Source organism: Habropoda laboriosa, unplaced genomic scaffold (genome assembly GCF_001263275.1).
Source record: "Habropoda laboriosa isolate 0110345459 unplaced genomic scaffold, ASM126327v1 scaffold9, whole genome shotgun sequence".
Classification (NCBI taxonomy): domain Eukaryota; kingdom Metazoa; phylum Arthropoda; class Insecta; order Hymenoptera; family Apidae; genus Habropoda; species Habropoda laboriosa.
The window spans coordinates 4134052-4159711 of NW_017100191.1; the positions used below are offsets into that span (position 1 = coordinate 4134052).

Below are 25660 nucleotides of genomic sequence, written 5' to 3' on the forward strand. Positions count from 1 at the left end.
GAGTGTCTAGGGCGATCGGAGACGCTGTGGCTCGGTACACGGACATACTGGGATGCTCGATTAGCAGGTCCTCCAGCGGTGATGTTTCTACGTTCACGGGGCCTGCCCGTGTGAAACATGCGGGTGGCGTTACATACCACGACTCCTCCAGCGCCGTCGCGCCCTCAACTATGGATTTCAGATGATGTATTTAGCACAGCGGACATTATTACGACACTAGCGTGCTTGGTGGAAGAGATATAACGAGCCCGTAGATCAGGGGTCGCCGAAGTGGTCGATATAACATTATTGGGGGTCGACTGGGAGTCGATGGAAAAATTGATTAAAAATCACGGATCATGTAAATTTTAAATAAATTTTGAAAATAGTAAAAGCTTTTTTTTCGTTTGTAACACAAATAAACTACTAAAAATAAATTTTGTGGGGGTCGATAAGACTTTTAGGTGGTCGATAATGAAAACAGTTTGGCGACCGCTGCCGTAGATCTTCGCATTAAGGGGGTCTTCTAGTGTGACTGCACTGAAAGCTTTAAACGCGTTTTTCTCGGAACCATGTTTTCTGAAATGGTTGCCACGATCTGGCAAAAACCAATCGAACTCAAATTTTGCACATGTCTTCAGAACATGTGTGGCTATGGTCGGTAGTAGAATTATGCCAAAACGTACATTTTTCTGATTTTTAGAGCCTCTGAATGACGAAAAGAAGTCGAAAGTATCGATACTTCATATTCAAAGTGTCGCCATTTTTTTAATTTTCAATATTTTTCTTTTATTCTACTGACGAAAAGAAGTCGAAAGAATCGATACTTCATATTCAAAGTGTCGCCATTTTTTTAATTTTCAATATTTTTCTTTTATTCTACTAACGACCATAGCGGCATGATAAGCAGAACAACTCAAATCATGGCAACCATGGACCTACTTTTTTCTTTCATGCTCCTGTTTCACGTGTTCCACAGCAGCCATATTTAATTATTTTTCAACAACAAAAATTTGTAATGATTCTTCAAGGATAAGTAAATACATAGGAATAAAGCTCATGTTAACAACTGTTACCGTACTTCTGTAATAAATTAGCAAAAAAGGCCTGAAAAAACGGCCGTCACACTAGAAGACCCCCTTAAGCGAAAGCATCCATTGATCTAGCTGCACGCTGAGTCGAGCGAAAGACGTGAACCCTAACGCTTATAGCGGACAACCGGTGACTATGACTAGATCAGTATAGACCCGTACCTAACTTTTTTCTGTTTTTATCATTTTTTTTAATATAGTGAACTTAAGGGATCTTCCTACTGTGACGAGTTGAAAAAATCAATTTTCTTCTTTTGCATTTTCTTATAGTTTAACATCTCGAAAATATGTCCAGGATGTTTTAAAGCTTAATTTTCAAAATTGGCAGAGGCATATGCGTTCAAAAACTGTAGTTAAAACTTTAAACGCGTTTCTCTCGAAACAGCATTTTTCAAACTGGCTGACATGATTACCAAGGAACCAGAAGTCCGATCCACTCGTTTGTCAAGTGTATGCGGTAGATGTTGCTTTATCGTTTAAACTAGAATTGTGTAAATATTTTCAAAATTCAGTCTTTGCGGTCAAAAATACCATCATGTTTCTTTGCTAAAATCGAAAGCAATTTCTTTGAAACCTCGCCATTTCTTCATTTCTCAATAGTCTTTTGTCATTCCAGTTCAGACGATAGCCACATGTCTACAGATTAAGAATACGTTTGCATTTTGTATATTGGATAAGCGCAACGTCCGATATCACGTCAGCCATCGGGAAGGATACTTTTCAAGGCGCTCTTTTCACGGTGGTCCTATTTCACAACAAATGGATATTTTCACTTATAAAAAATATTTCTGTGTTCGTAAAAGACGATAGAATAACCACACAAAATTTGCAAAAGGATACGTGTAGCACTTGTGTTGTTTTAAATTTCCGAAAAATTCAGTTTCTTTCAGCCGTCACAGTAGGAGAACCCCTTAAATATATCGGATTCTAGGACCTCACTATAGCTCTTCCGGCAAGTATGCGTACATAATAAAAAAAAGTTATTTAGCGTTAGGGTACATGTCCATTTAACAGTTTGTTTTTTTTACAGAGAATACGCTTTCAAAAGATGAATTCGGTTTAGTGTAGGAACTATTTTCTAGAGAAATTTTAGATCATCTTCGTGAAACTGTGACTAGAAGCCACTCGAAGCTTCAACTCTGGCTACTCTTCGTTTCCTAATCTGATCGAGGAGAATTTTGGTTTTGAATTCTACATTGGGAAGAAGGAAGTTGACGCGCTGGTTTAAAATTGAGAAGAGCTATAAAGCACAAATGCCTACGATATCGATAGGAATTTTTGGCAATGATACTGGGTACATTAAACAGGCGATTGAACGAGTGCGCAAGCTGTAAACGCTCATAAACGTTCTTCTAGAACATCTTGCTAAACTAGTTGGCAAAGATCAGGTTCGTACTTGAATTTAATTCGCTTCACTGTCAATGCTAACAAAATCGTTAGTGTGAACTGACTCTATTCCAAAATTACCCTGCAAAAATTTCCTCCGAAAAACAAAAACTAACAATTCAAATCTTCGAAAAACTTTCAATGGACAATTTTTCCTACGACATTTAAAAATACAGAATTAATTATAATTTCACCTGAACACACTTTATGCTTAATAATTAAGTACATCCATTCTCAAAATTCACTGACTGCAGTCCCAAGATTAATTCAAAAGTAATCACCGTACAGTGATTGATACTAACTCACTCTTTTCCATAAAGCTAGTAATTAAAATCTTTAAAAAAAAATTCCTATTTCAATGGAACATTTTTTTTTTTCTGTCAACACTCTCAAATAGAAAATGAATAGAACAAAGCATATTCGTTTTTAATTTTAATATTAACACTAACTGCCTCTTTTTCATAAAATTGATAATTAAAATCTTTAAAAAAAATTGCTATTTCAATGGACCATTTTTTTTTTGTTTCTGTCGACACTCACAAATAGAAAACGAATAGAACAAACGATATCCATATTTAAAGTTCACTAAATTTAACCCCAGGATTAATTCAAAAATAATTCCACGTATAGCCAAAGTACTTTCGTCAATTCCCCCTACTTGAACTTGTTCCAAGACTAGTCAGCCTAAAAACATCGAGTCCTACTACGTCTAGAAAACAATCGGCCAAAAAGGCCCTCGTTATTTTCCGCCAAAGAGTAATCGCGTTATTCATAGGGTCTGTCGTTCAAACACGCGTCTCATTTTACACCCCAAGGGAGCAGAACTCCCTGACGTGAGAAGCAGTCATACTCTCCTTAAAAGGGCTATATGTCTGTGTCTCTCTCTCTGTGTGTGAGTGTGTGTGTACGTGTGTCTACGTGTTCATGGACTTTTTCGAATTTCTCGAGAGCAAGGTTCCTTTGAAAAGGCCAGACGTACCAGCACGGTCAATGAGGACCCAGTCATCGCCCTCAACCTCCACCTGACTGAGCCTCGCCATTACTGGAAGGGACTCCGGGATTTCGTTGTTGGACCCTTCCCGTGAATCTTGTGCGCCGGAGATATTACCTCCGAGTAAGTAGTTTGCCCAGCTGCTCAGCATCCTGACCTTCTTCATGCTCTTCAGCGCCTGTAATATCAACGATTCGACCATGTAACAGTCGTTCACATATTCAAGGGTGGATTTTAGAAACGTCCGAGGGTGGAACGAGAGACAGTTGGTGACGTTTGCTTTTCAAACGAAATTGGTGAAAAAGTATCCAAGGTGTGAATTTTGGGAACGTCTGAGAATGGGATAAGAAAATATCCAAGAAGTGAATTTTGAGAACGTCTGAGGATGGAATAAAAAATATCCAAGGGATGAATTTTGGGAACGTCTGAGGATGGAATAGAAAAATATCCATGGTGTGAATTTTGGGAACGTCTGAGGATGGGATAAGAAAACATCCAAGAAGTGAATTTTGAGAACGTCTGAGGATGGAATAAAAAATATCCAAGGGATGAATTTGGGAACGTCTGAGGATGGAATAGAAAAATATCCATGGTGTGAATTTTGGGAACGTCTGAGGATGGGATAAGAAAACATCTAAGAAGTGAATTTTGAGAACATCTGGGGATGGGATAAGAAAACATCCAAGAAGTGAATTTTGAGAACGTCTGAGGATGGAATAAAAAATATCCAAGGGATGAATTTTGGGAACGTCTGAGGATGGAATAAAAAAATATCCAAGGGATGAACTTTGGGAACGTCTGAGGATGGGATAAGAAAACATCCAAGAAGTGAATTTTGGGAACGTCTGAGGATGGAATAAAAAAATATCCAAGGTGTGAATTTTGGGAACGTCTGAGGATGGGATAAGAAAACATCCAAGAAGTGAATTATGAGAACATCTGAGGATGGAATGAAAAAATGAAAGGTCTGTTTTTCTTACGGAATGCAACTAAAAGAAATTTCGTTCTCTGAATTGAGTTCTCGGTGCCAAGACGAAGTTTAAGATAAGTTTGGAAATAGAGACAGAAAGAATGGTACAGGAGAAGTACTGGGGTTATTCTACGCTGTGGCCTTGAACAGGCAATTAACTCGAGACAGACTGTATCCTCGAATTGCTTAACCTTTTGCCTTACGATTCCTTTTAACGACTACTTATATTCAAGCTGAGTATTTATAGTTTCTATACTGTGTCACATGCAAATTCTTCAAATATTCTATTTTTGGATTTGTATTTAGTAATCCTCGGTCCAATATTGCACATACAAATAAACAATCTACGATGATTAATACAAAATGTCTTCTATCAAGAGTGAATGTTTCATTTTTCTAGAATATCATGGGAATTATTTTAATAAACTTTGTCCATTTCTATCTGTGTTTAGAGTAAATAATGAATTTGACGAAAAATAATTGCAAATGATGTATTTATAGATCAAATAAATTAAGAAACTGTTACAAGTAACGATTAACACATTCGATGCTCCAAGACATTAGACATCAAATACTCCAAAGCACAGGCTAACAATGGTTCACATTTCTCAGTGAAAAATTCAATCTCCCAAATAAAAATTTCAACCAGTTTAAAAAGACTGTTTAAAACAACGTGTGTTACGTTTAATAACCCATGAATAAATAAATTACTGTGCTCCGAACGCTAAATACGTCCGTAGAAGTACTTAAAAAGCGCGTTTGTAACGATCTGCAGTCGAGAGAGGAGATCGCCACAAGAACCGAGTTTTATCGCACAATAGCGCACGCACGGTGCGTAGTAGCGCGCTATCGGGCCCATGGTCACCATGTTATAATTACTGCAGGCTTGTTGCGCGGCACACGCGCCACGGGAATCATCAGCGTTGAATTACGTAAGAAACGGTGGCTCGCGGTAAAGGAGGATGTTAAAAATAGGCCAATTTTGGCATACGGCTGGAACGAAAAATTTTTTTACACTATGATTCTACGCGCCCTAAAGAAGAAAAAATGCAATTGCCATTTTTCCCGGAAATGATGGGAAAGTTATGAGAAACGCGGTTCAAGGTAAGAGTATCACCATACTTATAACCGTCTCGTTTTCTTCGGATGATGGTCTCTTCGTAAATTAACCATTTAGAAACTCATATTGAGTATTGTTTACAAAGATTGTTGTACATTAGTGTTTAATAAAAACCAAAAATAATGAAAAATAATTAATGACAAATTAATCGAAGCAAGGAATTCTCTGATGACACGATGCTTATGTTCCAAGCAATCAGAAACCAATTTATTCTCGATGTGATAAAAATTATAATAAACTATCGTAAATATAATAAAATAATCGTGATGACAGGGATACAATATAAATATAATAAAATAATCGTCATGACAGGGATACAATGAAAAAGTAATACTGCAACAGAATTTGCATTTCTTAACTGTGTGTCCACTATGAAAGCCAGAGGAAAAAGTATGATCTTACATATCAGTCTAAACATATATGTATGTAATATGTATACAGAGTTCTGTCGAACTACGCGTAGGTTAGGGACGTCGACTGTCCACGTAGTTAGGAACCATCCCCCGGCTTTACGGAAAACTGAAGCCTGATCATCTACACTGCGTGTCAATTATCGCATACTGTCGTTGGAATAATAACAAACGAAGTTGGTCGTGTGTAAAGACTTAGTTGTTTACTAAGAGACAGTGTTTTTCCAGAAAAGGATAGAATATGTATGTCTCGGGGAGACAACAGTAAAAAAAAACTAATTTGTTGTTGTTTCATAGCTATGACACATCTTATTACAAGAAAAATAAACTTAGGATACGATAAAACGAAATCGTTGCTGTAATTGATCTAATTAGCTATACGTAGGCTCTCCTCTATTTTCAATTACATACATATTTCGATTGTGATGCTAAGTACGTAAATTGATTGGAAATCCGCGTATAATCGAAAACGCGTTGTTCGAGCGAGCACTGTATTCCCTACAAGACTATAATCGCGCAGTATAAGCGACGTTCGTCGAGGCACTCGTTCGACGGCCTCGTAAACACCGACTGAGGACGAGTCGTCCTGCCCGATTTCCGAACGGTGTACGCTCGCAACTGTTCTGGGAACAATTCTAGGCCTTAACTTCTTCGAACTCGTGATATTTCTTGCGAGCCAAACATAAGAAACGCGAACCTGGGTCGCTGTGTGTACATCGAGACAAACATAAAGCTAGGAGTCCTTTCGAGAGTGAAACTATCGCGAGTTACTCTCGAGAGTATCTCTCGCGAGTGGACACTGCGTCTGAGAGTGACTGTCTGAGAGCATCGCTCGACTCTCTGAGAGTTACGACTCGAATAAACAGTTGCTTTGCTTTCAAGTTAGTTAAGAAATGCAAATTCTGTTAGAGCCTTACTTTTTTATTGTATCCCTGTCATCACGATTATTTTATTATATTTACCATAGTTTATTATAATTTTTATCACATCGAGAATAAATTGGTTTCTGATTGCTTAGAATATAAGCATCGTGTCATCAAAGAATTCCTTGCTTCGATTTATTTGTCATTAATTATTTTTCATTATTTTTGGTTTTTATTAAACACTAATGTACAACAATCTTTGTAAACAATACTCAATATGGGTTTCTAAGTGGTTAATTTACGAACAGACCATCATCCGAAGAAAACGAGACGATTATAAGTATGGTGATACTCTTACCTTGAACCGCATTTCTCATAACTTTCCCATCATTTCCGGGAAAAATGGCAATTGCATTTTTTCTTCCTTAGGGCGCGTAGAATCATGCTGTAAAAAAATTTTTCGTTCCGGACGTATGCCAAAATTGGCCTATTTTTAAAATCCTCCTTCAATAGCAGCGAATCCGTCGCGAATTTTTCTTCTTTTCTCTTCTTTCTTTCACGTCTCGCACGAGGATCACCGCGATTCTCCTTGCGATCGCGAAGGATACATATCGGCGGAGCCTTGTAATTACTTTACGATCGCCTCTGCGTTGCGCAATGGAAAAACGCGAGCCGCGCGTGAGAACGGTTCAACTTCCTGCAAAATGGGACACACACCGACGTCTGCGTTTCGTTATTTATCGAGTCGGTTCGCGTCACGTTGCTAGCACGTTTCCCTGTATGAATTGCCGTTTCTAGTTATCTCTACCTGGACATCTAGTTTCTTAGAAAAGTAAATAGAAATTCTAGGTAAACTCGAGTCCGTCATTTCTGTTATCATAGACATATTCTGGTCGTAGTGAATAATATTGCAATAGTATCTATGGTAAATAGTATAAGTGAATGGTATAGCGGTGCTATAAGTTACAGCGAGTATTGAAATACCGTAGGTTTTGCACTCCAAATTCAACATTTTGCGAACCAAATTCACCCTTTTACTCGTATTTTGCTCCAATCTCGAGTCAAAATTTAAAAGAAATTACTGTTTTGCGTAAATTGCAAGAATTCCAGGCAAGTTAAGGGAGTATTCTAGTCTAGACTTTTCAAAAAAGTCGATTTTTCTTTTTTACATTTTCTGAAGGTAGACATTTGCAGAAGTATAACTGTCGAAGGATTTTTCCGAATTCGTAAAATTGACGAAGTTATAGATGATTAAAGGAGTACACCATTCTCAGGTAACCGGTATGAGAAACTTCAAACGCGTTTTTCTCGAAACCACGTTTTTCTAAATGGCTGACATGATATCTCAAGTTCTAGTTGCCCGGTTGACTCCAAATTTTACGTGCACCTTCAGTGGATGTGTCGTTATCGTCTGAACCAGAATTATACCAAAATGTATATTTTTCTGATTTTTAGAGCCTCTGAAAGACGAAAAAAAGTCGAAGGAATCGATAGTCAAAATTCAAAGTGCCGCCATTTTGTAAATTTTCACTATTTCTTTTTCATTCTGGTTCGCACCATAGTCACAGTCGTACTAATCAAGAATCCTTTTGGTTTTTTCATTTCGGATTTCATTTCGGACACTTTTTTTTAAAAGGACCGCACTGAATGATATATAATTCAGACAGTTTTGATTATTTTCACTTGAAAAAAATTTCGAACTCTCTTAAAACAAGAATAAATATGTATGCAAAATGCCGATACTGAGAAACTTATACTTTCCTTACAAAAGAATCCCTAAGAAGGACTAAAAAATGACACTCTAGACTAGAATACCCCTTTAAATGTCGATATAACTGAGGCCTGTCGGGAGACTACCCATTTAGTGGCAAATAGAATTGCTCCAATTTTACTTTACTGCACAATAGAAAGATGTAATGTTGAGTTTACTTATAAGGATTAAGTAGTATTGCAACACATTTTCAAAGTTAAACTAATGTACCGTCATTAATTTGCCTTTGTGATCACTTTTAATTCCGTATGTATTGAATTGGTAATTACTATTAAATAATTATTTCATGTCCATCTTTGTATTACATACAATAAAATTTTGAATTTCTTGTCAATAAGTTTACATTTGATCTTATTTTTATTACGAAAGCTTAAGAAAACAATTTTGTAGGAAAACTTTATTTGCAAACGGGTGAGTTTGATTCGCAGAAGGTTGAATTTGATTTGCAAAAGAATGAATTTGATTTGCAAAAGGGTGAATTTGATTTGTAAAAAGTTGAATTTGGAGTGTAAAACCTGTATTAAATATAACAAGCGACAGAGCAAACAATAATTACTTATGATTCTGATGATACGATAAATATGCTACAGAGTAAGCAAGCAAAACTGTATTGGACATATTAATAAATGTAGTAGTTATTATAACGTGCAATATATAATAATACAGTAGTACAGTAAATTCTCTACAAGTGTCAGTCAGTTTGGATTCTACAAGTGTCAGTATAGATGGTCCTACGCCTAAGTCTGCGTCATTCCAGTCCACTGTCACGCCAAACAGTGAACGTGTTAATAAGTAAATGTTGTTCAAATTATGTCGTGTTTGATGTCATTTTCATCAGAAAAATCTCATCAATATGTTAAGAAAAATTTCGGGATAAAAAAACGTAAAATTAAAAAAGTTGGTATTTAAATCGCTTGATTGCCTCGACTCACGTTTCATCCTTATCTTTTATTCGCTATCCTTGTCTACGTTCGGCAAACTACAAAGGCGGGCGCGAGGCTCGAAAACGTAGTCCCTGACTCTACAAGTGTCAGGTTTAGGTTCCTTGCGGACTGACACTTGTGGAGAATTTACTGTATTTAGTATAATAATCTACAGTACGCGACAGTTTTACTCGAGATCCACAGTATCCAGAATAATACTCACTCGTGTATAGTGTAACGAATGATAAAACGTACAATCTGAATAACTATAATAAATGTTACATATAGTAACGTCTACAACAGCCAAAGAAGCATAATAAGAATTATAATAGTACAAAATCTAACGAACATTATAGCAACAAGTACTTTGAAAAAATACTGTCAGATACAGTAAATGAGAGATTACTGCCCATGACGTCTATTGTACTATAGTGATGCACAACGCGATACAGACTGTTACAGCAACAAGCACAGCGAGGAGATTAACAAAAATACTAACATCTAGTATAGCATAGCGATGATATAGTAATAATATACACTACCTGCCAAAAATTTGGAATCATCTGCCAATTTACATCAATATTGAATCCGCTACTAATTCTTTATTGCTTTGAAATTGATGTTGTGCAGATCAATAGCACTTTACCCCATTTCGATTGATTTGAATGATAAAAAATTCGTTAAAAAATTATTATAAATGCTAACTTCTTTTTTTAAGAATTTTGGTGCAACTTGCAATGCATAGTGATTCCAAACATTTGGCCGGTAGTGTATACCGAATAATACTATACGGTGAAAATACTATAGCAATATGGCAGCACATACGGTAACAGCAACAAAAATATTTACAGTAGCTGTATTCGCTGATCCAACAATTGTTAGCTTCCGCTGTCGCGATCCAGAGTTCAAACGCGTCACATACCAGGTGACCTTTCTCGAATCCCACTACTCTAACCGTTAAAGAGACACGCAAAAAGCCGAGTGTTTAATTCACCGTCACCCGGTATACATGCCACTTGGTTTTTCTCCGATACCCATCGACTTACCCGCTCAGACCAATTCGAGACACATCCACTCAAGTGACACTGACGCGCAACAAGCCACTCAACATTCCACGAGTCCAACAACGATACGACGTGAACATATATGTATATATATAAAAGAATTTGATAAAACTACCGCCACAAGCCAAACATAACCTTGATAGCCGGCTCAATCACCTCTATACCTTTTGCTCGCTTCACTTATCGTCTTCTAACCGCTCTGTGGCAGTGTCAACGCGTTTCTTCCGTCTTCCCCGAAAAGAAGAAAAAGTTATCGATTTCACACGTGAACCGCGTAGAAACAGAAGGAAAACAAACGTGGAATCTGAGACACACCGGGGGCAATTAAAATATTCCGCAGCGTCTTTTCGTTCGCGCGTGTGTTTACCGGTTGATAAAAGTTAGAAATTCGATAACAGTCAGCGCGACGCGTGAAAGTCGGTTAGGAAAATGTTCACGGTGCGTATGTACGTACGACCGAGTGAGCGCGAATGAATCATGGACCAAGCGAAAACACGGAATCAGCCTGTTGTAATGATTATCGCTGGTAAACATCTGTTTTGCTAATTTCACCGACGCCATATAACGGGACACGTGACGGAGCGCGTCGTGTCCGTGCGATTTTTGACCTTTCCGTACGGCGGAGAGCGAAAAATAAAGGGGACAGAGTGAAAAGAAGTCGCGCAGTATCGTCGATTACCCGTGACCATATGGGACAGAGGAGGAGCGAGGAGGGAATTAAATTTCCCAAATAGGCGGTCACGTGGCATGCAAATACGCGTTCGATTACACGATTTATTCCCCGGCGTGTGTGTTCGGGTATGCACGAGAGACAGAAGTCGACATTCGGTTCCGATTTCGCGTAATTATGTTTTTCTTCACCCTTTCGCCGCGACGTTCGACTGTAATCGAACACTTTTGTATCTCGGTAAACATGAAAAATGTGAAAAACAGTTTTTCTGCTGTAAAATGCCATATTTTGTAGAATAGGTGAAAGAATAATTACGCAGCGAAAGGATCGATGTAACTTTGGAGTAGTTAACGCGTTAAGCGCCATGTCAGTCGCCGGTGACTGACAGTATACTTTTCGTTCCGGCCGCGTCAATCACTGTTGACTGACGATATACAATTTAAAAAATTATATTCTTCTATTAATAAATTTTAAACAATTTGGAGATCATAAAAGAATGTACCTAAATATTACTTGTTACCAAAAAGAAATTTTAATGAGTATTATTGAAACACATGCAGTCTTATCGCAACCTTACACAGATCTCCGGCCGCCAGCATATCGGTGAAATCGGAAATCGCGGGCTAAACGGAAAGGAAGACAAAACAGGCTTGGCGCTTAACGTGTTACTTAGAATATATAGCGTGTGTCAAAATTAAAAGGTGAAGATGATTCTAAAAAAAAAAAATTGTTAAAAATGGATCGTATTGTGTAAAGTTAGATACCATAGATACTATTATATTATAGTGTGTCCTGAAATAAAAGACACAATCTAGACGGCTCTCGAAGAATTTTGAAGATAGTATGCTCTGTTAAATTAAATTAGCACCTGACTTTAGATAGCTACCCTTTTTAACAAGGAACGGTACAGTTTTTTTTCAATCTGTAGGACTCCAGAGTCCCATACATTCTAGCGAATTTTTATTAATTAATTATCAAGTTCTTTAATCAATTTGTTAAGCCTCTAATTTCGTAGAGGCTTAATAAACTTGTCGTAGAAGTTTTCTGAGGGTGAAAATAGTTTGCTTTGTACTTCAGATTGGGAGGCTACTCGTTTGGAATGCATGGAAATATGAAAATCACAGATTTCTTATATGGGACTCTGAAGTCCCATTCGATCTTAGAGAGTTAAAAAAGCAAAACAAAGGTGACCAATTTCCACACCGAAGTCTTCAATTTTAATCCTCACACACCGCTATAGTTGCTAAGCCTACAAGGGTTAAAATGTCCATGAAGCTCAATCATAGTCCACAGATGTTATTCAATCCTAACTTTATTTTCCACATGTACATGTACATACATCCAGTCACACGAAATACCAGGAACAGCGTGGTCCAGTTACAAACACACGGACAACTGAATTTTCTGGATTCCAAATGGTCCAACGGTAAAAGAAGAAAAGAGAGAGAAAACCCCATCTTTCCACGCACGCAAAGCTACAAACGCAACAGCTGATGCGAGCGAGGGAATCAGGTCAATTTCGAGCGTGATTCACAGGCGAGACTCGCGTTTTTCTCTCGCATCGGGTGTAAATATAAAACGCATCCATCGACTTTTCTCCGCCGTTTCCTCTCCCGCCAGCATCATCGGTTATGCCGCGTTTCGTGCGTGCAACAGAAACGCGACGCGACGAAACGTGCGCGCGGGCGAGCTATTAGCCGGTCTCGTTGTTTCTTCATTATGCTAAGTGTCTCTCGGCGTAATTATGTTAATGGACAGCGGTTCGGTTTTTGCGCTTCTCCATTTACGTTGCGGATCCTTGAAGCGCGTCACTTCGAAACGCAACAACCGCGTGTTACGCCGGTTCCTCCTTTCTTTTTTTTTAAGAAACATCGCGACCAAAGGTTGAGCCGACGATTAGGCGTTCGATCGATTCACCGTTAACGAGTTGCGGCGAGTTTTAGAAAACGAGTGACAGAATCACGGTTTCGATCGTATCTAGAAAAGTTACCTTTCAACTCTAACTAATGCGTTTATTGTTTTCCTTTTTGGGGTTACAGTGAGTTCCGTTTTGCTTAATCCTAACTTACTTAAAATCAACAGTCTAATGTAATATAAACATCAATCTATATTATCACTTAATATAATAATCGATAATATAACCGCCATCTAACATAACCTATAATGCAATCCATAATTCCATGTGAAACAGTATAATAAATTAACCCCTGGCCTACGAAGTCCCCCGAGTTTTTCAACTCTAACTAATCCAACTTACAAGGGAACTTCGGTAACCCGAAATGTCCGATTTTTTTGAAACTCTGTGGGTTTGTAGGGGACCTCGAGAGAAGTATCGGGCAATTCTTTTTTTGGCCCAATTTCGGTTCTTCGGGGTGAAAACAGTGTTACCCTATTTCCTTGTATATCTTTAAAACTATAGTAGATATAAAAAAATGTAATGGCGTTTTATGCTTTATAAGACTGTGCTATTAAATTAATAAAAATTCTTTTTCTAAATAAAAAATCTGTCGCTACCGTTGTTGTGAAAAATTTCTAATTTTCTATCATATCGAAAAATATGTCAAATAAATGCAGATAAGTATGTTAGTCTTATCGAGTAATGTGATATTTAAATAATTTTAATTGACACATGCTTTGTGTGCTGCATTGTCACACTTGGAACGATGCGTTATCAGGTATCAAGTATGTGTGCGAATCTTTGGTATTTTTTTTTTTATCTTTTTTTTTGGTACTTTGGTATTTATTTGCATTTATTTGACATATTTTTCGATATGATAGAAAATTAGAAATTTTTCACAACAACGGTAGTGGAAGATTTTTTATTTAAAAAAAGAATTTTTACTAATTTAATGGCACAGTCTTATAAAGCATAAAAAGCCATTTAATTTTTATTATAAACATGTTTTTATATCTACTATAGTTTTAAAGATATACAGGGAAATAGGGTACACTTATCTTTATTCAAGGGCCGTTTTCACCCCGAAGAACAGAAATTGGGCCAAAATAAAAATTGCCCGATACTTCTCTCGACGCCCCCTACAAACCCACAAAGTTTCAAAAAAATCGGACATTTCGGGTTACCGAAGTTCTCTTGTTAGTACACTCAAATATTAATGAAATGAATTCAACGAAGGTGTCGTAAGGTATAGTTGATACCTTATGATTAATCAATGATACAGCGATCTTAGTGTAATCATCCACCGTTATTACCATATTCGACAAAATTCAACAAAATTACTATAACTTCCAATTACAACTATATAATCGAATCTAGCATAGTGAAGGATTAGCAAAGGTATCATAAGTATAGTTGGAACGTTATGGCTAATCAATGATGTGGTGAATTTACCTATTATCAACTATACACCCCCATAAGTCCACAAGTCATGGGACACCTATTAATTTGAGTTTTACGTTTAAATTAACACCGTTAACTTGCACCGAGTGTAGTTTTTCAATGTTAAAATATATTGAATTTTCTCGTCAATGTACGCTCCTCGTTTCGCGATCACAGCTCGATATAATTTTTTTAAGTTTCTTCCTGGATTTCTCTCCAGGACCGCTGCAAATGTGTCCACAGATCTTTGCGTCACGTTGGACAGTGTTTCCGAAAACTTCTGTCCAATTCATCCCACAATTTCTGGCGTCGAACCTCGTTATAAATATTTCAGTTTCTTTTTTTTCTGTATTAAGCCATATCGGTAACATAATTGTTATCAATAGAACGGTTCATATCGGAATAAGTAACTAAATCTTTCATCTAAACTTGATTTGCTGTAAAACAGCGAGGTGGTGTCTCGTGACTTACCGACAGAGTGCAGGTAACCATGAACAAAAGTCCTATATCTCACTTAGTACAGTTAATTAATAACTACAAATATAACGAAGTTAGTACACTTAACTGAACCAAAACAGCGTGTAACTTCAATTGAACGAACAAAGTATAATTAATTTAACTGCGAATATAGTTAGATAAAAATTGATTCAGTATAATCGACAATAAATACAGATACTGTCGCAATCTCCAACCAACTTTAACGCAGCTAACTATATAGATATAGTTGAAAACAATAACGCAATCTGCTTGCTGCATGCATGGTAATATAGTACAACGAAGTGTAATTAATTAACATGAAAGTGTTTGTGTAAAAACGTTGCTCGAAAGATCTCGAAATTGTCGATCATGACTCTACTCTATTCACGATGATTCCGCCATTTCATCACTCGCCACCGTTCTTTCATCGCGCACTTGGGTTTTTCTTTCCGCTCCTTTTTGTTCTCAACTATTCAACGCGCCGTTCACGCGAAACGAACATTATCTCTTCTTTCTCTTTCGCTTGTACTTACGCCGCGTGAACAATAAACAGCAAACTAGAGCCACGGCTACGCTCGTGCTCCTCGTGAATCATAATCAGACTAATCGCGCTGGTTACCGTAGTGCCTTATCGTTGCGTCAGGAAAGTCACTGATTTCATCGCCAGAATTGTAACTCGTTGATATTACGACGGAACACCGTTCCAACAAACGGCTACCGCGTAATATTCAATAAGAGCAAGCCGATCGCTGCTACCAGAAAAAATATCCGTCGTTCGACGGAATCCGTTTAACCCTTTAACTTGTAACAACGTGTCGGACTCGTGACAGAGATTCTGGTGAAGATGCGAGAAAAATAGTTACATTAGCAAAAAAAAAAAAAAATTAATTATAATCCGAACTTTTGTTGTAATTTGTAAGACTGAAGATTACTAAGTGTAATTAATCTGTGACGGGTTAGCTTTTGTTACCTGATACAGTACTGAAAAAGAAAATGGCCGACGCTTAAGTGCTTAGTCAGAAAAGAAATCATAGGTTAAGGGGTTAATCGAACCTCATTTCCTTTTACGAAAAAGAATACTCAATTTTCAGAAGTAAATTCGGAAGTATTACGATACCGGACAAACAGCATGATTTTACAAAAACAAGAAAAAAGTGGAAAGTTGGAAAAATGTAATAAATTATTTCAAGAAATTAGAAAAAATGACTCGAATTATTAAAAAAAGAAAAAAATCACATTTGTCTTCAATTTGTAAAATTGAAGATTACGAAATGTAATTAATCTGTGACAGGTTAGCTTTTGTTACCTGATACAGTACTGAAAAAGAAAATGGCCGACGCTTAGATGCTTAGTCAGAAAAGAAATCATAGGTTAAGGGGCTAATCGAACCTCATTTTTTTTTACGAAGAAGAATACTCAATTTTCAGAAGTAAATTCGGAAGTATTACGATACCGGACAAACGGCATGATTTTAAAAAAACAAGAAAAAAGTGGAAAGTTGGAAAAATAATAAATTATTTCAAGAAATTGGAAAAAAATAACAGAATTATTAAAAAAACATTTGTCTGGTACGTCGTGCAATATGAAATGTTTGATTTCATGAATCATTCTGCTTGCTTGAGTGTGGAAAAGTTCTTCTTTAAGAGAGGAATTTTTTTCATTTGAATCAAATGCTTGAATTTACAAAAACGAGTTTCACTCCTCTTTGAAAAATCCGATATTTCATACCAGACGACCTAATAGTTAGCCTACTGGGTAATCTTGCCTAGTTATATGGACCCACTTTACCAGTCGGCGATTTTTCAGTCTTTTTCTCTTTTCGAATGAAAAGTAGATATTAAAATGGATTGAAAAAGAATTCTCTTCCTGGACTGAATAGTCTTCCTGCTCCTCTTTAGCAGAGTTAAATTGTACGCTATCCATCGCATGAAGGAAACTATCTCACAATTAGAACGAGATTGGAAAAACAGATGAAACAAGAATAAAAGATTCTTTCCTGGTGTTGAATCCAAGATTAATTGTCACGTGCACTGATACGTGTGTCTCGTAGCATTTTGATCGTGACTGACCTCAGCCTATCACCTCAATCAAAATTGCTAGAATACTCGAGACACTCGTAACTCAGAAGAATACTTTTCTTAACCCATTAACATTCAAATTGTTATTCTTTTCTCTTTAATGTTTCACAGTCGATGAATCGAATTACTTCCTAGGAAAGTGAAATACTGCATTTTTCGTATGTTTTGTAACATGTACAGTTTCCGACAAAAAAGGTACACGCGCTATATTTTTGCGTATTTTACAAAATAAACAGAAAGAGTGAACTTTAAGTGAAATTTAAATATTGATATTTAGTAACACTTATTCCTCGTCGAGTAACTTCGAAGCAACGCTTAGCCAATGATTTATACAATTTCCTTATCCTATTTTCTCTCAGCTTTCCTCATTCTTCCATGATGCACACTTTCAATTCAACTGCGTCGCTCAAAGAGTCGTTAAAAGAGGACACTAGACATTAACGAGTTAATTTCAAATGCCAGAATATCGCAGACTGTAAACGAAAATTCAAATCCTCCCTTAAGCTACAGTATTTCGCCTTTCTGCTTCTCTGCTCACGGGATAAACAAATTAAATTATCCAGAAATACTCTCGATAATGCGAGACAACGACAATAGTCTCTTTCTCGATGTACAAAGAGCTCTCTTTTCTCAACAAACTCGCTTGCAACAACAAAAAAGGAGAAAAAAGAAAAGAAAGGAATGAAAGAGTCTTTCTTCAAATTCTACGCTCTTGCTACCAACAATAAACCCCTTTCTCTGCCAGGATTAAATCCCATTTTACTAACTAATACTCCAGCAGATGTGACCGATAGCTTAAATCCTTTTTCAACGAAAAACTACCAGGGAGAGTGACACTTTCAGCGTTGAGACGTGAAATGACGCGAGTGTATAGTCGGTGGAAGAAATATAGCGAGGTCGTAAGATCAATCAAGATCAACAAGAATCAACAGAAAATTCAGAAATTTGAGAAGATAAGGACTCGAAACCTCGGTCAGGGCCGTGTGAAGTATAGTCGGTGGAAACGATATATGTATAGCGTAGTCGTAAAATTTATCAACATCGTAAAAACTGTCCGAAAATAACAAAGAAATGAGCCACTCATTGTCAGAAGCCAAAGTGACTAACTCCGTCAAATTAGATTTATTAAATTTTGTTTATTTACGAAGAGTTAAGCACCAAACATGTGCCTTAATATTAAAATTTGAAGAATTTGAAAAAGTGAAGTTTATCATTTTGGCTTCTCAGTTAGTACTGATGATATCGGTAATTGATATGAAAGGAGTAACTATTTGTAAACGCAAAAGATCCATATATGGGTTACTATATGCGCACTGAATTGCACGTGGGCACATGCAGCCTTGGCTAAAAGTATTGAGCACCTTTATTATTACAACTTACTGGGAAAACTATTTCTTTGAAACTTTTCTATTGTTCATCGTCCTTTGTCGGCCAGTTCAAAGGAATTTTAAAACAGTTGACAAGGTTTATAGCGGACTATAAAACAACCGACCGATCTATAGTCTATACTTTGTGTTTCGTCTTAAAAGTTATAGTCTATTGTTAGTACTCACTGCTAATACACGTCAGCTTGTCTTTAGTTTTGTTGTTAATATTTTGAAACTCGAAACAGTTTCCTTGAAATATGCCAAACGAGTGAACTGAGTAACCATCAAGCTTTTTTTTTTTTTTTTTGAAAAAAACAGGGTAAAGGTCAGAAATAAATTACTGTGATTGTCAAATGTTCACATTGATAAATTAATAAAATTCATGTTCAAAATTTAAAACAAAGAAAATTCTTTTCACTAGTCTTCAATAGTTTGATTTTCTCCTAATACGAAAATATTTTTAAATAATTCACATTTCATGGGGTGCGTGATACTTTTGACTGAGGCTGTATGTAAGTGGGTTCACAAGCGCGTGGTGAACAATTTTTTAAAACTCCGACCGCTTTTCTCGAATGTATTCGGAATTGAATCGTGTATTCATCTATTCCAGCCGGGAAATTGCCGTACAATCAGCCTGGAACCGCGAACTGACGCGAACCTGACAGCGTAAGATTGCTCAGACGTTAAGTAGGCGGAAGTGAATGCCAGGAATATGAGAGCGGTTGCACGTCTGTCTATCGGTCTGTCCGACAACGCGTTGCCTCCGTTGCTGTTTCTGTTAATAATTCAACTTAGTTCGAAGCAACTGTTGTGCCAACCATTGTTTATGCTGCTATGTTCAAAAAATTCTAAAATTCTAACCGAAGTCGTGTCTACATGCATTATGGTACACCCTGTATATCTGAAGATATCAATAATTTAACTGCGCTGTTTCCAGTGAATTCAGGCGGTGAAACGAAATTCGTTAACTCTGGAACACTAATATGGGCAATATAAAACGCCAAAAGATGTTTTTCACACTGTACTTGGAAACTGTTTTGTAAATTTTCAAATAAATCATTTTTCTAATTTCTATCTAATTTCTTCCAATTTCTGAAAATACGCAAATATTATTATTTTTATCACATAGGGTGCAGTATGTGAATGTCGCAACAAACTAATGTTAATATGCAAGGTTTAAATGAGCTGAAAATCATCCTAGAAATCGAGTTTCAGAGATGCCATGAAAATTGAGAAAACCGTTTGGCGTAAGCGTGTAATTGACATTGGGGATTACTCTTCCATTACTATTGGCGCCTATAGGCGTTTTGAAAATTTGCTCACACTATACTGTTGGAGCCTTTAGGTGCACTTCCACTTTACTTTAATACTTAATTTTATCCTTTACCCACTTTCACCTTAATTTAGCAAACCAAATTTTAGAACGATACGGCAAAAATAAGAAATTTTGCAGCCGTAGTCAAAAATTTACCGTCAGTCACCCACGTTTCGCATTAAAATCTGCCGTAGTGAAAGGGTTAAAAACGATCCAATAGATATAGGGTAAAACTATATATGTAATGCGCCCTGATTGACGAAAAAGTCGCAATTTATAAAAAAAAAAAAATTGAAATGAAGAATTACCGAAGAATCCTTATTCTCGTAGATTTTTCCTTAAGAGCGAGGCGTATTGTATAGTTTTACTCTATTGCTGAATAAATGAATAATTCGTACTTCGTTGAGATTTGCCCTGGAGCTTTTCGAACAGAGTAGTGCACGACAGATGAAGATCTAAATTAGCTGGAAATGGCGCGTAACACGGGCTCGAAACTGAAATCGCCAGGCTGGGGGCAGGGAAGTTGCTAATTGGCCTGATAGATCGTGCCAATAAATCCTGATCATCGTGACGAGATAAAAATAGAAGAAGAAAGAAAGGAAGAACTGATAGGTTGATCTGATGGCAAGAGAAGAATATTTCACTGTTTCTTTTCCTTTTTTTCTTAGGTGCAAGAGGTCATGACGAAGCGTTTCCACCGATAGCGGGCCGTTATGGTCGCGGTAAAAACGCGGTGCGCGAGCTATTGTGGCTGGTGGAGTTAGCTGCAGCGCAAAATGCAGTGACTCACGGCAGTACTGGTGATTCAAGGAGCGATTAAGCGGCTCGTGCTCGATTTTTAAGGCGATCGACAGCTCTCACCGTGTGCGTGTCTGTGTTCTGTCCATTTCTCTAAATTATTACCTCAAATCTTCTTTTGTACTTTTCACTTGATTCGATTCGATTGAATTTTGATTTGACTTGAATTGACGAGACTTGATTGATTGTTTCATTAATTTCTTTATTGCCAATTAGAGGGTGGCAAAAATGAACTGCGTATTTCAACGAAATTGGGTGAATTTTTGAAAAATTACTTAATTATATAATTACCGGTTTATTTTTATGCAAAAATAAATATTTTCTGTAATTTACATACATTTTCCCTTTCAGAACTGTAAGTAACGATGAACACGCTAAAAAAGGAATGAAATGTAATTAGAAAAATATTCCTGAAACGATTACAGGTAACAGTACAGGACATAACACCTGAAATGACTCAAAAAGTGTTGCAAAAAAATTTCAAAATTATTCAAAATAAAGTTTCCACCTACTCCTGTTACCCAATTTCATGGAAATACAGATATGGGACACCCTGTATTTAAACAAAATGAAGCTAGTGTCTCGAAAAGGCTAAGGCATAAACGTATGACTTAATTTCACAAGGAAAAGTTGAATTCTGACTTCCAATTATTTTTGAGGTACAGTATACATCAAGTTTATTGCAAAAAAAATGTACATAGGACTCATAAACCTTGTGTGTGAACTTGTATAATTTTCTGAATGATGTCTGCACTTATAGGTAGCACTGATCTAACGAAACATTTGTACTTTCTTATTAAACACGCAATTTCTAATTCATTTGTGAATGGAGCAAATGTTAATTCTATTACGAGAACACCTGTTTAGGATTTACAAGACTGAAATACAAATTGATATAATTTTCTACACGATGTTTTGCTCATAAGCATTTGCCCATCTAATTTTTCCTCATTATACAAAGATATGATAAATCCTTCGAAAAAACATTTATTTAAATCAGTCAAATCCTTGACTTTATTCTTGGAAACCGGTTAAATGAAGTTTCTTACTGAAAGAAAGAACATTGTAAACAAATGGCTGGGCAGCAGTGCAGCTTTGTTCTACTAAGAACAACTGTACTCGATATTTCACTAATATCTCTGCACCGAATATGAAAATCCTTGAATTTTACTTTCCAATAATGTAAGGAAAACAAAAGAAAAATGAACTCTGTTGCAAGAATCTGCCTATGAACTTTCGTAATCATCTAAAATACATTATCGGATAACATGAATTCCGGGAAAACAGCGTGACAGTGTTTCACGGAACCAAAACCTAACCTGTTTCGCTGGAAGAGGATTGCCCTAATTACCAATTCAATTCTAACGGGTCGCAGAGATACCTGCACAGGGACACGCCTGAAACGTCGAAATCCAAAGCAAACAACTGCAATCATAAAAAATCAACCGGATCATAATCGCTGTCGGGAACGATTTCCAGGAACGATAAAACAAAAACTGGAATCTAAGCCTCCTTAACAAGCGGCTTGGACGAGACCGGGGACGAAAGTAACCTATTAAAACAGTCTCTGGTCACGCTAACGAGCGTTTCGTATTATCACCTAAATTCTAGTGGTGGAAGCGGAGTCTTACTAATCACCGATTCAACGTTAACGGTACCCAACAGACGAACGATCATAGTTTATGACTCTAGCTGGCGAACTGTCGCCACAAGAGGTTCTAACGCACGCACACAAATGAGAGAGCAAAGACCATGACTGTTACAACCTTAATAAAGAAAAAGGGAAAGAAAAAGGTATAGTACAAAAATAATCTTCTCGACTTAAATGTTTTTAGTTTACTGATAACCAATATCGATCACGAGAATATATTTCTATTGCTGATAACTTGTAACGATCGTGAAACTTTTTTTTATTACCGATAACCAATACCGATGGCGAAACAAGTTTTTCGTCACTTATGGAAAGTAAGAGACTTTTTCCTGTGGGTGTGTTTAAATATATTTTTTCATTATATAACAGTATTATAACAGTAAAGAGTTGCCCCGATAGTATTATCTTCTAGTTCCTCTAATATTCTAATTTAAAAAAATATAGCTTTCATTTAAAAAAATTAACATCCCGCTTGACCGGCAGAAAAACTATTTATACCACATAATGTCCCACTCCAGACCAAACAACTTTTGTAAGAACATTTTTTCGATACCTTCACTTCCTTACGCGATATTCCACCGTGTCCAGTTAGAATAAACACCCTGTATATATTTTTCCTTTTACATTATTGTTTAATAAAATTTTCCCAACGTCGATACTGGTTATCGTTAACCAAAAAAATTATGTGTCAACAACCACAACGTTTTCCGTCATCAATAACGGTTATCAGTAACCAAAAAAAAAGTTTTCGTCTTCGATAATGGTTATCGGTAACAGAAAAGAAAACAAATAATTTATATTGATTATTCATAACAAAAGTGTTTGATAATTAATGTTTTTCAATCGTGTAAATTCTGAAGGACACTTAAGCGACAAACATATTTCAATAAAAATGTTAAAAATATGTAATTGTTATTTTTCATCTCTGAGAGAGCAAGACACCATAAGCAAGCGTTGCTGTGTCGCCAGACTTCAGCATCGAATCATCGGCGCGTGTCGTTTTCCGAGAAATCCTCAATGAACGACGACTAAGATACCGCGAACGTTCGCCAAAAGAAACATTTCCCTTTTTATCTCGAAAATTATATAACGCGATAGTTTACATAACAACGGGAGCGCGTTGGCATCTGCCAACGAAATCGACGATTAAACGGGGTCAATGTGTTCCAACGCGGCACACGGACGCTGGAGTGGCGTTGAGAAGAGGACGACAACTACGATGATGATGAAATTCTCGACGAGTTTGCGAGCTTTCTAATAATACTGCCCAGTAGCGGATCGATGAAGGCCAAAATAACGAAGAGACAGAGAGAAAGAGAGAATTTGCTTTAGAGACCACTTTTAACCATGCGCTATTCACACAAGTGAAGGAACAGTTGTTTAGAGGACCTCAACAGTTTTCGCCATGAACTTCACTGTTAAACCGAAATAAATTGGTCTATTCTAACGTTTCATAACTGTTTAGACAATATTAAGGCTTCTGTTATGTAAAGTCTAATTTTGGGGTTAGTTTGTAGCACCTATATAAATGATAAACTCCAAGGGTCGTGAAGATTAGTTCCTAACCTTAAAGTAGCTCGAAAGAAAATAACGAATTAAACAAGCACTTTCCAAAAATCCCCGGTGAAATGTAATACTGTGTAAACCACTAAAGCAGAGTAACCGCAACTGCACCTTGAACCGTCCATCATCGACAAGATCGAGGCTCGAAAATTCAATACAGAAATGGCGATCGAGCGTTCCCATTAAGCGGTGCGATATTCTTACCGAGCCAGTCGCAGTGTCGCCAATATGACGGTTTCGTGTGACAAGGACGGCCTGATCGACTGATGGAGACGGAGGGACAACCTGAACGCAGTAGATGGTGGGAGACAGCGCGATAGTACTCCTCATCCATCTCTCTCTGGCGGTAGTCGTAGCTTCCTATATAGCCGTTCCCGAGTAAACAAAGTCGTTCGACGAATCGAAATCGCGCGCGCGACACCGAGGCCAGAGAAAAAGAAGCCATTCGCGAATCGTTCCTCCGGATAAAAGGATGCGTATCGGTACCAGAATAGAAGCATTGGCTCGAACTACGCGTTCGTTAACGTTGCACAATTCATGTTCGGTAATGGATGGTCCACTGGGGTTAGTTTCACGTTTAAAACAAGAGGGAACGTGACAACCACTGCCACGTTGCCCTTGCACTTCCAACAATCGCGCGTCGATCAAGCGGTCGGTTACCAAGCGTTGCTGCCACTGCATTGTTTCGATCGAATTCTACTATACGCGTATATGTCCATATCACGGTTCTTCTCCCACTAGCTACCGACTAATGTAAAGGTTTCGTGCCCTATCGCCACGCGTGTACAAAACACGAGACTCTACATCTTCGCACTTCGATCCTGACCGCGTTACAAGGCCGCTCTCTGTTTTCCTCTAATCACTTTCACAAACGCGCGCCCCTCCGTCGGGCTCAGTCGGTAAGATCGATCCCAGTCGTAGCTTTGGCACCGAGCGAAGAATTACGCTCGCGTCAACGCCGAAAAACCGAAGTTTCCATGTACACATTCGGATCATAGGTGCACATGTATACATATACACACAGGAGACGCGCGCTCGAGCTGCCTGTGACAACGACCTTGATCTCGAATTCGCGTTCTCTCGTTCTCTTTCATTCTCTAGCTTTCTCTCTCTAGCTCTCACTCTTTCTCGCTCGTTCGTTCAAGAGGGACAAGGAACAAGTGGGCAGCGCAGCTTCGAGTAGCTTTCCTTTGATGCAGTAATAACGTAGTTAAGCAGAAAACCCATACACACACATACACACACGCACTGTATCGTGATGACACTCACGCACTCATACATGTATACACGTACACGCATTCGCAGTCGTACTTCTGGCAGAGCGTTGAATCGTCGCTTCTCTCACGAACGAATATCCCTCTTCTCGCTGTTCCTCGCTTCATCACTCTTTCACTCTTTCTCCCTCTGGCTTGCTCGTCACCTTCTTCCTCGCACTCACTCGCGGTATACACACCGTACAGACGTAGGCCAAGCGAACAGGAACGAACGAGCGTACGAACGGACGGACAGGTCGAGCGAAGAGAGGTCTAGCGGCGTCCGACAATGTTTTATCTTGATTAACAAATGCTGATTGTTGTCGCCAGTGTATTGAGTGCGCGCGATGCCGGGGGGTATCGTTGACCCCTCTCGACACGACTGAGAAACAGAAGCAACGCGCGAAAGGAGAACGAGAGTGGTCGTGTGTTTAGAGAAAGAAAGAAAGAGGAGGAAGAAGAAGAAGAGTGTATGAAGAGAAAAGGATCCACTCGCCTGAACAGTGTTGCGTTTGAGGAGCCGTGGTTGCAACTGCCCGCAGTAATAGTCGTCAGCTGACTTCGACTGGCTGGCTGGCTGGGC

General features: G+C 37.8%; 1 protein-coding gene across 4 annotated transcripts in view; it reads right to left on the reverse strand.

The window, feature by feature from the left end:
* The window catches only part of LOC108580304 (tumor protein p53-inducible nuclear protein 2), a 27937-nt gene extending 2283 nt beyond the window's left edge, over positions 1 to 25654 (reverse strand). Inside the window, exons 1-3 of one of the 4 annotated variants that reach the window (XM_017944027.1) lie at positions 25574 to 25654; positions 3436 to 3625; positions 1 to 168 (exon numbers count right to left, since the gene is read on the reverse strand). The exon at positions 1 to 168 is cut by the window's left edge and continues 272 nt beyond it. In XM_017944027.1, coding sequence (XP_017799516.1) covers positions 1 to 168; positions 3436 to 3613 — 346 coding nt within the window. In that variant the 5' untranslated portion in view covers positions 3614 to 3625; positions 25574 to 25654. Of the gene's footprint in view, positions 169 to 3435; positions 3626 to 15046; positions 15083 to 24028; positions 24170 to 25117; positions 25201 to 25573 lie in introns of those variants that run through there. The other 3 variants (XM_017944026.1, XM_017944024.1, XM_017944025.1) reach the window with 3 other exon arrangements.
* Between the last annotated feature and the right edge of the window lie 6 nt (positions 25655 to 25660).